The sequence below is a fragment of the Haliotis cracherodii genome, unplaced genomic scaffold (assembly GCF_022045235.1).
Source record: "Haliotis cracherodii isolate W230 unplaced genomic scaffold, xgHalCrac1.p SCAF_11, whole genome shotgun sequence".
Lineage (NCBI taxonomy): Eukaryota > Metazoa > Mollusca > Gastropoda > Lepetellida > Haliotidae > Haliotis > Haliotis cracherodii.
In genome coordinates this window covers 26,379,214-26,395,289 of record NW_027266266.1, presented here as the reverse complement: position 1 = coordinate 26,395,289, position 16,076 = coordinate 26,379,214, and the positions used below count along the sequence as shown (strand labels likewise).

At 42.5% G+C, this 16,076-nt stretch overlaps 1 protein-coding gene across 1 annotated transcript; it reads left to right on the top strand.

Moving 5' to 3' along the window:
• The first annotated feature begins 1,516 nt into the window (after positions 1 to 1,516).
• LOC139454983 (uncharacterized protein DDB_G0292186-like) lies at positions 1,517 to 14,168 on the top strand. The gene is made up of 4 exons (XM_071236574.1): positions 1,517 to 1,603; positions 4,451 to 4,569; positions 13,032 to 13,930; positions 14,158 to 14,168. Exons 1-4 carry the CDS (start codon positions 1,517 to 1,519, stop codon positions 14,166 to 14,168), a joined length of 1,116 nt encoding a protein of 371 aa, XP_071092675.1.
• The last annotated feature ends 1,908 nt before the right edge of the window (positions 14,169 to 16,076 follow it).

Genomic DNA, 16,076 nt, shown 5'->3' with positions numbered 1-16,076 from the left:
TGTCGTTTTTCTTCGTAACAAGTCCTTGAAACACATATCAATTACGATAAAAAAAAGTATAGAAATTGATGAAGGTAAGTTTTTAAGCGTGCTGAGTGTATCTATTTCCGTGACAATGGAACAGCTGGTTAGGAAGTATATATCGGGTTGCGGATGTAGAGTCTGCGTCTGTTTGGGAAAGAATATGTCAATATTTTGTATTTGTTCGCGGTATATTTCACAGTGGGGCTCAAACGTCGTCGAAATCTTGGCGTGATAACGGATATTTATCATTTTTCATTTTGCTTTGATGACGAACGTGGAATTGATGTTTTCCGTCATCACCACATTACGCGTTGTACCTGTTGAGTTAATAGATCGTGTGGGGATGCTGGGTTGGCATATGTGTCTAGGGTCTTATGGTGGTGGTAAGAAGACTTATATTGTTTGTGTTGTTGTTGTTTAGAAAACGCCGCACCCAGCAATATTCCAACTCTATGACAGCGGTCTGTATATAATCGAGGCCGGGCCAGACAATCCAGTGATTGACATCATGAGCATCGATCCACACAATTGGGATACGATGACATGCATCAACCAAGTCAGGGAGCCTGACCACCCGATCCCCTTAGTCTACTGATGTTAAGAATTTGTTTAATGACAAGTTCAGACAATATTCGGCTTTTCTTATGTTCCGCTTGACTGACGTTAATAAACGTTTGAACGACACAGCTTAGAGCTAACGATGTTGTTCATACAATGTTTGGGTCTTTTGCTATGACGGTTCATACTTCGATGAACTGCTACAATTAATAAAAGTCACATTTTAATTTGTCAGACGTCAGATCCCGGCGATATTGATCCGAGTTGATATCTTATGCTTAAGAGAGACACTGGTAACTCAGTGATCTGATATTCTGAATATTGTCTTTCTGTCTTTGTCTGGGGAGGACCTGGGACTGTGTTGAAAAAGATCCTATCTTCCAGAAATCAGTGGCAAAACTGCTTTGCCTTGAGAAATAAATAATCGTGTGCTGGTAATGCCGAGTGTCCTGGAATACATGTGTTGTGGGTTGTTGCTTCATGCTATCAACAACTGGTTTGTCTGGTAGAGATCGATTATTTACGAGTGGCCATGGGTGGCCTAGTCGCAATTGCAATTAGGGTGAGTGAGTATTGTTTTACACCGCTTTTAGCAATATCCCAGCAATACCACGGCGGGGGAAACCAGAAATGGGCTTCGCACATTGTACCCATGTGGGGAATCGAACCTGTGTCTCCGGCGTGACGAGTGAACGCTCTAACCACCGGGCTACCCAACCGCTCCAATTGCAGCTGGAAGTGCGTCCCAAAGGTGGGTCAGAAACATTTGATCCCTGGTTCGAATCTCGGTTTTCCCTTATTGTGTTTCTAGGTTTATCAGCACCATACTTGCAGGCTTCATCTACAAGGTAAACGTCTCAGGTGTGCATCACTTCAGAGCCTCCTCCCACACCAAGCTGACTCGCCGTGATATAACTAACGCAGAGTCAGCGTAATGAAAGACACAAGCACAGGGAAGGGCATATGTCAGATGGATGATGCCTTTAAGACAGGTAGGACTACAGTGCTGCAGGCAGCCTTGGTAATACAAACACCGTTTATCCAGACAACCACTCAATGCTCAATAATATTGTGCCTTCGTGGGACACCCGGGAAGATCAGGTCTGAAATTGAGAGTTGTTCTGGGCTCCATTTGGATTTATTGTTTTTATTTTACAAATATATATTTTGAAATAAGATAAATTTATTTCTGGGACTACATGTCAGTCTAAGGCTCATGTCACTCAATCAGTGTCCAAGGCCATTCGCGTGAGGCTGAAATCCACGAGGGTGGAGCCTAGGAGGAGTTATCTGAGCTTAGGTTCATAACATTTCAAAGTGACGTCGGACAAGGCCGAAGTCACTTAGAGTGATTCATGCCGGGGACTGTGTTGGGCCTCCGACACTGACCAGATTAAGATCAGGTGGTTGAGCTGATTGCAGGTGCTTGTAACCCCTCAACGTGGGTGGTTGCTCATGCTATCGACCACGGGTCTGCCTTTCACAAATGCAAGTATTTACATACCTTTGTTGTACAACGGGTATGTTTCTGTATGAGTGCAACGTAAAACTTTTGGAAACTCACTTTCTGAAAGAAGGCACAACGTTCAGGAAGTGAATAAGTGCATGTCATTTTCCATTTCTGGTAAAAAAAACGTTTATCCAGAAGACTTTGACCGAATTGCCGAGTTTTTTCGTGCTGAAACAACTGTAACTAATTTTATTTGATTTGGATGTTTTCAATGATAAAAACAGCTGACCTCCAATAACTATTTTTTTCAATTTGCGCCCTTTTCACAATGGAAAAAAGGCAACTATAATATATATTTTATTTCTTTTAAAGTATTAGGCGAATAAGTTACGTTGTTTTTATGACAAAAACGCAACAACTAGAACGACCTTTGACCTCTACTGCTTCAAATGTGGAGGGTTTATCGACCGTGTCATTTACTGAAAAAAGGATGCTTCTTTTTTTTCTGTTCGTTGAAAATATGTGTACCCCTGACCCATTTGAACGCTACCCAGAGGCGTTGAACCGTTCAGTAGATTTATAGTTCTTTGAGTGTTAGATGATGCGAGATAACATCTTTGACCCAGAACAGAAGACGTTTTATCTAATGTTTTTAATAAAAGATTTTATGTTGAAATACTTAATCGGTAAAAACGCTCTCGTGCCCTTTAACACTTGAACTAAGTGACCAGATTATATCCTCAATGTACCCAATTCACTTTCCATCTTAGGGAGGGGAAGAGTAGCTCTATGGTCTCAAGCGCCGCAAATCGCTGAACTGGGTTGCGTCCGCTTGCAGTATCAGGATCCGATGCTTTTCAGCCTTGGTGTAGCTATTTGTAGCTGTTCACGTGGGTTTGAAAGTATGCTGTCAACGTAATCCCAATTAGTTGACATGGCGTAATATTATTGAAATTCTGCTCAAAGCGGCCATCCACACCCTCATGTATGTTATCCCACCCCATCCGGCATGTCACGTCCATCACATGTTTGGTTACCCCAACATGTCACGTCAACCTCTTACTTTCCTTACCTACCCCATTGTTGCGTCGCTGAGCATCCTTTCTTTTGTTTCTCCATCCTCTGTATCTCCATATACAAACCCCTGGGCCCCTTCCCTCATGGTTCTCGCGATCTCACATTACCCGCCTTTTACTTTCATTAACATTTTACCGACCAATCAAACGTCGAGTTATTGGAGAGGAAATGAGACTTCCCATCGGCAGTTGTAATGGACACGAAGGCATCCTAACCATCAAAACCACTTTTAAGTGTCAGTTAATTTTTCAATATTTTTCGAAAACCCTATCACGAGACTGATATTCTTGCTACGCCAACCCAACAACAGGTTGGTTTGTAACTCGCATTCTGATTGGTCCGTTAGACTGAGTTGCGCAGTAAATCAAATTGGCTAATGAAAATCGAGGGCGGGTAATTTAAAATTGCGATAACCACCGGGGTTGGTAGTTGTACCTATCCTATCCCAAGTTTGCTTGTTTGTCTGTCTTTGTTTCACGCTGTATTCAGCAATATTCCAGCTATATTCCGGCGAGTCTGGACCAGACACTCCAGTGATTGACATCATGAGTATCAATCGACGCAATTGGGATACGATGACATGCATCAACCAAGTGAACCCATGTATACCGTTTATCCAGACACCGAGGAGACCACTGATCCACTTATCTAAGAAGCCGCTAATCGATGAACAGAGTTGTTTCACTTGGAGGTGCAAGGATCGCCTGACGTCAGTTCGAATTCCAGTTTTGCTATTAACATGCTGCTACTCTGTGTATCATATTTGTGTTCGTGGCTTCATAAGTGTAGCTCACGCCTCCGACTCACCATCTGGAACACACGAAATAGCTGCTATAATGTTCAAAGTGGCACTAAACCCAACTCACTCACTCACATAGAAAGGCAACAAATACCCCTTGTGTCTTGCAGTGAAACAGTCGGAACGTAATACTAAAACCGAGTATATATTGTTTTTAGGTAACGAACTCATACCCAAAGCTGACAGTATTCCATTTCCAAACACACCTAGAAAGCACAAATCGACCATCACATCATCACCAAAAACATATCTATTTCCTCAGTCCTTTTCCCAGTCCGAACCACGGCACATCGGCTCCAGCCCGCTGACATCCCGTGAACACACAACACACTCGCCCCTTTGCACAGCCACCTCCGTCTCAACATCCACGTCGCTCGTTCCCCCCGCCTCCAGACAACGTTCATGACGCCGTCGATCCCCCTTCCCTTTCGCTTACCTTTCCCAGTCCCTCCCGAGACAGCGTTCTCCCGTGTCTGCCCGCCGGCGTTACCTAAGAGTTACGTGGCCGTCTCTATCCACTAACACAAGCTTTGTGGCTCCAGCACTGGAGGCCGGCTGCTGGCGATGTTGCTGGATCAAACAGTGAGGCTGAGAGAGCCGCCGCTAGTCCAACACTGGGCTCCGCGGAGGGCGAGACAGGTCGCCATTTCAAACTAACAAAGTGAGATGTGTCAACAAACAAACAACAAAAAAATCATAAAAATAAAAATAAATATTTATTTTCGGATAAACGCTGCTGTGGTATTGGGAGGTATCTGAGCTAGGAGCGGGGGCGGCGTGAAGCTGGATGGAGCCGTGGGGGTTGGGGTTTTAGGATGGTGGTGGTGGTACATACATGCTATATAACGTACGGTACATGGTACAATAGATACTGGCTCCGTGACGCTGTAACTACAGACATATATGTAAAGCTCACACCAAACTATTTTACATTATTTCTAAGATTCGTTATTCATATGAATAATATCAATATTTGTTATGGTAGAAACCACTTTTCATTAAACCGACTCTTTCATCCGTGGTTTAACACTTTCAACCGGTTAAATATCCTGCTGAACAGACGGCTAGAGTCAGAGTTATCCGCTGTAGTGAGGACACGTGAAGTGGGCTGAAATAGGGTTAACGTCGCGTTCAATATTATTGCACTTATACAGCGACGTGCATGTACGTGTGTGTGTGTGTGTGTGTGTGTGTGCGTGCGTGCGTGCCCATCGAAATACCATGCCGCAGTTTAACATGAATACCCTACTCAGACACAGTATACTGACTTCGAGCCGACCCCTTAATGCCAAGCACCAGACAGGGTACTCTATCAGTACCATCTTTTAACGTCTTTTGGTATGACGCGGCCGGTGATCGAACCCCGGACCTTCTGCTCTCCGGGCGGACCCTACCACTAGACCACGGAGGCGGTCTTGCACTGAGGATAACGCCGACGGATTGGTAAATCTGGAAATCAAACGAATATTGCTTTCATATAAAAGTGCCTCCACTGACACTGGGTTTACATGGCAGGAAGTGTATATTGGTGCAGGGACTAAACATAAACGTCCGTGTCGTACAACGCAGCAATAAAGACACAGCATCCATACACTCTCAGAGTTGAACGTGTACACATTCCCCATAAAACACGATCGTCCCATGTGTCTGTATGGCAGGTAGATATGTATTGCGTCACCATCACTAAGCGCACCATCAGAGCCCGGCCAGTTTAAGTAGATCGTATTTTCCACCCGTAGCGCGCCTCTAATTCACAAAAGGCCCCGACAACGACATGTAGAGATTCCAGCGATATGGCTTGTATACGAACCACAAAAACATACTAAAGCTGACTATCAATTTTCCTGATTATAATTAAAGATTGCAAACATAAACAGTCACTGCACAAAGCAGCGTGATGCAATGACCCAGCACGGTGAGCATTAGGGGCCGGTTTATTGCCAAATGGCCCGATATTTATTTAAGCATGCCTTCGTGTATAGCCGTGCATCTTTTTGCTTTTGTTCCCGGTGAATATGGTCACATCAGCATGGAAACTAGCGACAGAAAGTCGGTTTTGTCCTTGTCAGCAAGATACGGCGAGGCAAGAACAAGACGAACCGCCCCCCTCTTTAGCGGGTCTTCAACCATGACGTATTAGCCGGTGCACATGAATGAGAGTTCCCCCATGCAGAACGATCCGCTTTGGTAAGGGACATTTTCTTCTTACCCGTGGGATGGGGGAACACTAGCTCTCATCCATTCTCTGGCGCCTTAACCGCTTAATCCTTCCTCTGGATCTACGCCTCCCCCTTCACCCCTCAACCCCTAGCCCCCCCCTCCCTCCCCCCCCCCCCCCCCCCCCCCCCCCCCACACACACACACCCAAAACCCCGTTCTCCGACAGCTCCCATCTTTTCTCTATCTTGGATGACGTTATTTCATGTTCATCTGTCGTTCGCCTTTGTGTAATTGTTATGGTATGAAAGAGATTTCCTTTGCCACAAGATGCTTTCCAAAACGTTATCCATTCATTATTATCTAGCGTTGCTGACACTTTCACACACACACTGCAGGTAGTCGTAAAACTGGGAGAGGGTGCTCTCACCCAGTCGGTAGAAGAGCACTGTAACATAGCGAAATTACTACTATTGGCGGCCTACTCACTTTTTATTATTTCTGATCTCCATTATTTCTGATAATCATTTTCATTGTCGTCCCTGTCAATTGTTCTCACTGTTGAATGTCCAAATTAGGTATTCCTGCTACCAATGTCCTAGTCCATTGTTCTTGCTACCGATGTCCTAGTCAATTGTTCTTGCTACTGATGTCCTAATCAATTGTTCTTGCTACCGATGTCCTAATCAATTGTTCTGTCCTAATCAATAGTTCTTACTACTGATGTCCTAATCAATTGTTCTGTCCTAATCAATAGTTCTTACTATTGATGTCCCAGTCAATTGTTCTCACTATTGATGTCCTAGTCAATTGTTCTTGCTACCGATGTCCTAGTCAATTGTTCTCACTAATGATGTCCTCATCAATTGTTCTTGCTACCAATGCCCTAATCAATTGTTCTGTCCTAATCAATAGTTCTTGCTACTGATGTCCTAATCAATTGTTCTGTCCTAATCAATAGGTCTTACTACTGATGTCCTAGATAATTGGGTTTTTTTCTACTATTGAACCAGTCAATTATTCTTAATCCTAACGTTCTGATCAATTGTTTTTATTACTGAAGTTCTAGTCGATTGTTCTCACTACTGATGTCCTATTCACTTGTTTTTACCACTGATGTCCTAATCAATTAGCATTGTTCTTACTACTGGCGGTCTAATCACTTATCATGATAGATTATTATGTTTACTATATGCACTCTCTTTCATGACTACTGGATAGCCCTTGTTACTAATGAATATTCTTTTTATCATTATTATTACTAACTCACTTTCCAGTTAACTCTAACTGACGTGCTCAGTCAAAATTGTTAGTCCTGGCGTCACCCAGCTGGCCTACCTGGCGTCACCTTACTCGATCTATTTTACCTACCTCAATTCGACGTAAAATCCAACTCACTCACTCACTCACTCACTCACTCACTCGCCCTGCAATTGCTGTATCAGTGGGCGAGTGAGTTGGGTTGAACGCCACTTTGAACAATATTCCGGTCACGGCGTGTCAGCGTAATGTGGGAGGAAATCCCGAAGTGATGCAGGTCTAAGACATTTACATTGGTGAAACCCACGAACACGGGTATGGCACTGACAAACCTAGAAACATAATCTCGGCGAACCGGGATTCGAACCCATGGTCATCTGAGGTCAGTCGTCTGAGGTCCGTAATCGGTGTACAGACGCCCGGGTTCGCCATGCTCGTGTGTTTCTAAACGTGTAAGCTCTGCATCACTTCAAGTTTTCCTCCCACAAGCTGACACCTTCATGTACTGAACATTGTTTGAAGCGGTGTTACCCCTTACTCACTCACTCACTCACCTTACCACTGCGACATCAGTTTCACTGCAACAACATTTCGTGGCGATGGGCTTGCAAAAGAAATATTAATAAGCTGCAAATGTATTTTATAGCTGTATTTCACGTAGTTAACAATTAGATTTACGCTAGTCTAGCGTGACAAAATGGCATCCATTGTGTACAAAACACTGACAACAACTAAGTTGCTTGTCAGTTTAATTGAATATAGCTTTGATACGCGAGCCTTCAAACTGTGAGAACTATGAAAGTCATAATGTCATAATTAAATAAATTATATACAAATATATTACAGTTGTTGTGATAGAATTTCAAATTTGACACCGCGGGGTGCACCTAATAATCTCGCCTGAAGGTGTCTGAATGGTTTAAGCATTTGAGAGATCAAAGAATTGGGTGGTTCTTTTTAAGTGATGCTCAAATGTGGTTGAAACTAGCTTGTAGATCAAAGTGTCAGATGCACTGAGCTGTTTGAAGTTTAAATTATAAACATATTCATATGGTGACAAATAGTTACTCGCTGGAAAATGGTCCTCTTTGCTTTCTGTATCTTTCTGGTTAATGTGAGATATGGCTATCACCCTCACCAGATTGAAATTGGATGAGGACAATGTTGGCGTTCATCCAAGGTGTTAAATGAATGGTAACGCCTCTGTGCATTGTCGGTGAGCGTGTTTTCATCAAAGTAATCATATTCATGTTATGTATATGATGGTGTCTATGCGTACTTTTTTTAAGGAAACTATAACCAGACAAAACTTAATTTTAATTTTTAAAGCAAGTGTGCATAAGGCATCTTATCATCACATGTGATATATACAATTATAATGCAGTGATTGTTGTTGTTTTTAATAAATGTGTAGTATGTCACAATGAAACATGATATAAAACACTGCTAACATTTGCCATAAGCCCTAAAACATAATACTGTTGTATCTTAATTGGCTTTAGAATTCAAAAGCGTCATGCATTCCCAAACAAGCTTCTTGCAATTGAAAGACTGCCCTGACCTATCGGGTTTTCAGTATGATTCAGAGTGTCTCTATATCGTAGAAACCAAGCCTGCAACAAGAGAATCCCAGCTTCAAGTCTTCCAGACATACGTATAAGTGCATTTTCAAATGAGCCTTTGATGAACTTTGTGTGTTTACAAAAACGCCCCCCAAATTTAAAACACCTAATTGATGGTGACAAACCATAGTTTGGGAGTAAAGTGGCTTCAGACTTAAATTTTCTCCATGCTTGATTTAATGCAAAACCCACGTAGCGGCGTGGTTAAGCTAATACAACACGCCGCTAGCAGGATCTAATATTTAACAATCATTCATCAAGTTTTGCTTGTGTGTTTTTGACCAAGATTGGCGACACTTCTAAGTGGATGAGTAGATGGAACACCAGAATACGCGTGAACAAAACGCCGTCCAATGTCTACACTTAATGGGAAACAAATACTCAATCCATCAAATCCCGGCTTCAAGTCACACGAAGGTTGGGCTTTACTGTAGATTTGGATAAAAATCCATAAAAGCGTTTTGTCATACTTTGAACGTCGGTTTAAAACGTGCCATATGTATTCATTTGATGTCACCGAACCCATTTCGGGTCGTGAAACTGTTACGTAAAACAATAGTGCTTGGTGTGCGACAGGGTTATGTACTGCGTCCTATTCTGAAAATGATAACAAATATTCAAAAGCCCAAAATGTTTTTACTGGTAAATAATCATAACTTTCTGTTTCAAGCTGTTTTCCTCAATGAAAGTGATCAGTGTGCATCAATTACGTCCTATTTATGTAACGACTTTATACCTTTTTGATGTTAAATGGTTCTTGTATATGGGCCAGTGGTTTATGTACAGAAATATAGATATGAATAAACTTTTGTTATTGATTTTCAAACTGACCAGTTCTTTTCCTGCTCAAGTATCAGTATAAATTCGCAATAATGAAAACATCCCAAAGCATTTGTCGGCGCCCCTTATTTCTGGTCATTGAAGATTTCTCTCCATTACAAGGCCACTGTGGATTTGTACTGGCCGATGGTCAAGTATGTGTGCTCAAATGACCAATACAAACGACTAATGTGGCTAACTCATCACGTCAACATGTGAAAGCGGTCCGCGCGATTTTTCACACATTTCTGTTTACTCGTTGTCGGTAAAAACGAAGGCTCTATCGCCTCCCAAATGCTTCTGAATACCCTCCCCCTTTCGCCGCGTCTGAAACCGGCGTTAAGCTATTATTTGCGGGACAAATACGATTTGGCCAATGTGTATAAAATATTTAGAAATAGCTGCAAATATGACAAATCTTCCCGTTTGTGCCATGCATAATGTTTCATTGTTTTTTCGAGCGACTGCAAGGCGCCCGTGATGTATTATTTAACACACCCTCGACAAGGGGTTGATTCGTCCTATGTTCTTAACACGAAAATAAATCCAACGCGTTTAATCAAGATCTTTTGCTCCGTTACGTCAATATGTATCTTCTGTGCCACTGATTATCAAATATGTGACGCCCGTGTTGATTTTCATTGTAGGCATACTTTCAAAACTATAACCTGCATCTGGATGTATCATTTCTTTAACCGACACACACTGGTGTAACGAAATGGAGAACGTGCGTGTTTATATGTTTATCTTACAGCCCGTTTACATGCTCTTATTTGGTTACATGTGAATAATTTGCTCAAATGCACAATAAAACACAATGGAGTGTTTACACAAATGAGTGAATTTTAATATGGTGCAAATTTGCACCTAGTTGGACTAGGTGCAACGTTTATTTTACTTCAAAAACAAAGTATACACCCATATTTGGCTAAATATGAGACAAAGAAGAAATGGTTATTGATTGGAAATGTATTTGATATGGGTATCATAGTTGCATCTATTATATTACATCTATTATCAAAGCTGAATATTCATTTTACACCTATTTCGTGGAATCGAAATACACTCCCGGACAAAAGAAAGTATATACCCATGTTTAATGGTGGCTAAACATGAAACAAAAAAAGAAATGGTTACTTGATGATGATGTTTTGATACGGGTATCACAGTTTGGTTTGGACTTTAAGTTTGCAGTGTTTCGGCAACTGTTTTCAACCTAGTAATGTTGTCATAACGTTCGCACTGTTTGTTCAAATGCAATTTTCAAGTGTATACTTTCTTTTGCTCGGCAGTTTAAGCCAGGATGTGTATGAAGTCCTCTATCCAGTAAGACAAGCAACATGTTTTTGAAGCAGTAATGAATCAGTCAATCGAACGGTTCCATTGTGAGCGCTTTGTTGGAAAGTTGAATAGCTGCCACATTCTGGAGCAATGCCATGATGAGTTGGAATTGTAACACGAACCTAAAGCAATCATAGCCAGACAAAGATGACAATTTTTCCTGAACTGGATTTGTATCCAACTCCAACATGTTTCTTCTATGAATATAAATGTTTACTGCCTGCAACTGCTTTACAACAGCCATATCATCTCTCTCCATCCTCAACATCATTGCAACATTAACACGAAGACTTTTGACAGATAACTGTCTTAGATTTAAAGCAATCAGAAAACTCCATTACGGTTTAAGTGAGAAAAATCCTATCTCGCGAAATAGCTACACCCTAGGGTCTTACAGTGCATAATTCTTAAGAAGGTGTAAATTAAGGAATCGTTTAAAACCGAACGCCGGTTAACAGGCCGACTTTTCGTCGCGCCGTCATGTTCATTAGAGTAGCCAGAATCTGGCATTTCGCAGCAGCATCGTCGCCGAGTTAACTTTTCGATACCACCGCTTTATTGGCCAATCGCTATCACTAATTACCACCCCGTGGGGCGAAAGGGTGGCATGAAAATTAGAATGATGGGTTTATCTGAAGCGTATGTCAAAACCCTAAGAGGTTGCGATAGTAGAGATAAGAGCATATCACAGAGGAGTCTGCAGTTTGTGGTGGGGGGACTTTCAAGTCTGACTGATGGACTGTATATCGAATTAATCCAAACCTTCTGGCTTGCGTTGTAAGAAAAATGGAAGGAGAAGAAATTAAACGTTGTAATAAAAACATTGCCGTAGGCATAATTAAATATTGTTGTTTCACTTAAAGCATTGTTTTTCATCATCGTTTACACTGAAGTAAACATCTCGGTGTTACGAATTGCAAAGAAAGCAACTGGCTTGAATGTATTGGTACGTGGAGGCTTTCACAGTCCAAGTTCTGTATTATGAAAATAGCCCGAACTGGTTATCTCGAACCTGTGTCCGTCGAACTTATTTTCATCTCGAGGGTTAGAAATGTGCCTTTCATGTATAGGATACTCTACTCTACCGATGGCTGTCCAGTCGAACACCTTCAGTGGTCATGTTACAATTGGGCGTTTAGGTTAGTGGTTAAAGCGTTCACTCGTCACACCGAAGACCTGGGTTCAATTCCCCAACGAGTACAATATGTGAAGCCAATTCTTGTTTTCCCCTGACATACAATATTGTAATATATGTAAAGCTAAACTCATTTACTTATTCACACCGTCGTATCCTATAGTCTAGGCTTGTTTGGTGATCAAACGGTGATCTTGACCATGCAAAAATGACCTCTGTCGGGTGCCATTGCGTAACAAGTCATACAATGCTGTGCACATGGGCAAACGCCTGTGTAAGAGTGTCCCAGTCATCCCGTTATCTGAAATGTTGTCACTCACCGTACAGAGTTGATAGTTGTTCATACGACTTTGTCAACGAAGACTACACTACCATCCTCAACACCCATAGTAGCCCCGCAAACCTTGGACCCTCAAACCCACAGTAGCCCGTAATAGATACAGCTACTCTACCATCCTCAACACACACAGTAGCCCCAACAACTCTACCATCCTCAACACACACAGTAGCCCAAGCAACTCTACCATCCTCAACACACAGTAGTCCCAGCAACTCTACTACCCTCAACGACCATAGTAGACACAGCAACTCTACCACGCTCAACAACCATAGTAGACACAGCAACTCTCCCACCCTCAACACACAGTGGCCCCAACAATGCTCCCACCCTCAACAACCATAGTAGCCCCAGCAACGCTCCCGCCCTCAACAACCATAGTAGCCCCAGCAACTCTCCCACCCTCAACACACATAGTAGCCCCATCCTCAACCCGTCCTCAACACACACAGTAGCCCCAGCAACTCTCCCACCCTCAACAACAACAGTAGCTCCAGCAACTCTCCCACCCTCAACAACCATAGTAGCCCCAGCAACTCTACCACCCTCAATAACCATAGTAGACACAGCAACTCTACCATCCTCAACACACACAGTAGCCCCAGCAACTCTACCATCCTCAACAACCACAGTAGCCCCAGCAACTCTACCATCCTCAACAACCACAGTAGCCCCAGCAACTCTACCATCCTCAACACACACAGTAGCCCCAGCAACTCTACCACCCTCAACAACCACAGTAGCCCCAGCAACACTCCCATCCTCAACAACCATAGTAGGCACAGCAACTCTACTATCCTCAGCAGACATAGAAGACACAGCAACTCTACCACCCTCAACAACCATAGTAGGCACAGCAACTCTACCATCCTCAACACACACAGTAGCCCCAGCAACACTCCCACCCTCAACAACCACAGTAGCCCCAGCAACTCTACTATCCTCAACACCCATAGTAGCCCCAACAACTCTACCATCCTCAACACACACAGTAGCCCCAACAACTCTACCACCCTCAACAACCACAGTAGCCCCAACAACTCTACCATCCTCAACACACACAGTAGCCCCAACAACTCTACTATCCTCAACACACATAGTAGCCCCAACAACTCTACCATCCTCAACAACCACAGTAGCCCCAACAACTCTACCATCCTCAATACAAACAGTAGCCCCAACAACTCTACCATCCTCAACAACCACAGTAGTCCCAACAACTCTACCATCCTCAACACACACAGTAGCCCCAGCAACTCTACCATCCTCAACACACACAGTAGCCCCAGCAACTCTACCATCCTCAACACACACAGTAGCCCCAGCAACTCCTGTAACACTAACAATCACAGTAACCGCGGCATTATGAATTCAATACAATTATCAAGCCCGAATAACAAATGTAGCCACGGCAACCAAACAGTATATACAGTATAATGAACACATTTAGAAAGCCTCACAACTTCTACCATTTTCCAATTCATATCTGAAGAATTATTGACACCAAATCCTCATTCCTTTGCGTTTTACCACGTATTGTTCATCATCACAATACACACAATAAACTTTTTGTTTCAGAGATCTATTAGATCGGATGAAAATGTCTCACAACACCAACGTTCGTCTCAACGAGTGAGGTTCGGTTCAGTCAGTTTCAGTAAAGTCCGAGGTTCACGGTATACCTCCCGGGTCCTCTTTTCATGTATTATCATGTCTTTTGAACTTTTCTTTATATCAACGATGGCGAGACGGTAATTACCCCAGTAAGCCGACTCATATAAAATCATTTAATGATCAGCAGACCTTGCGTTTTTAGTTCCTTATTTTTGTAGCAACTTTGTTTATTACGCCACTCCGATTCGGGGAGATAAAATTATGAGCCTCGTGCGTTGTGCTCCATAGTGGGACGGCACTTTGGGTTCATTTAATGCGAATATTTATCTGACATTATACATGTTAAGATTATACTATTAAGTCATATTTTCAACCAGTCATTTAGGACTAAAGTGCAAAATCTCCATTAATTTCGTTTCGTCTATACTTCTAAGAGTGATAACCGTAAAAGGTGGGTTGGATGTAAAAGTAGAACTGGCGCCACATGCGAAACCGCAACGCCTCCATCTAAGTTCATATGTTTTAGCGTGTTAATTTAATGTAAAAGGCGACAGTGGGTGTTAGGGGGATTCGCTAATGCAGGGGTAGGTTTCTGTCGAGGATGCGGTGCCAATCGCCAAAATCTATACATATTTGCATAAGTTCTAAGAAACCGACGCAGTGCAAATAGTTCTAATTATACATCAAACACGCCTGCCTGACGTCCTCAGCAAGTTTCTCATATACTGTCTAATGGAACCGAACCAGAACATAACCGCTTTATTCTGTCTGTCATAAATAAACAAAATAAATACCCAGTCTGAAGAGGCGGTCGGAGCACTTTCATTATCCCTTCCCGCGACGTAAGAAAACACTCCTCAATAAGTGTTGTGTGTCATTTAGTTAAGATGGCTTTTCAACAAGTTGTACCATTTTTTGTTGTACACATGCTTTAGAGACTTCGTTTACTATTTGCTCTATTCCTATTGTTTTCTTGGTCTTTGTGTCGAGTAATTTGAAGTATTGTACTGTTGTTATACAGTAAACTACGTTTATAATGAACACGCTTATAACGAACTGACGGATATAATGAACTTACTTTTTTGGTCCCGACTATTTGCTGTAGTTATGCTGTATATATCCTTACAACGAAGTACGGTTATAACGAACTAAAATTAGTAGTCCCTTTAAGTTCGTTTTAACCGTAGTTTACTGTATTCTGCTTCCATGGTAGATTACGTGTAAGTAAGCTAATTTCACCAAAGTGGTGTATATTTTCGCCTACAGAAAACTTATTTCATTCATATGGCTGTAGTTCTGTTAAAAGCGTCATCAAGCCCACATCACTTGGTTGCCATGTTAGTCGTGCCAGAGTCCGCATATTGTGGGTTCGTATCACAGATAACACCGATTATGATTCTTGGTTTGTCTGCACCATACCCGTGCTCGTTGGTTTCACCAAACTGGTAAACGAGACCTGGGTCCTCCCACTTCACGCGGACCCGTGAAGATCCGGGGTAGAATAGGTCTTCAGCAACCCATGCTTGCCGTAAAAGGTGACTGTGCTTTTGGTAATAGGCGACTAACGGGATCGGGTTGTCAGGCTCGCTGACTTGGTTGCTGCACGTCATCGATCCCGATTGCATGGATCGATGCTCTTGATGTCAATCACTGGATTGTCTGGTTCCAGACTCGATTATTTACAAACCGCCATCATATAGCTGGACTATTGCTGAGTGCGGCGTAAAACAATCGTCATCACATCACATAACATCACGTGGACCGCCGTGATGTCACTGGAATACTTTTCAAAACGCATTCACTTGCACTCACATGTAAGTAAGCAGGTTGGTTTAAAGAGGTGTGAGGTGAAATGGGGTTTAACGTCGCGTCCAAGATTAATG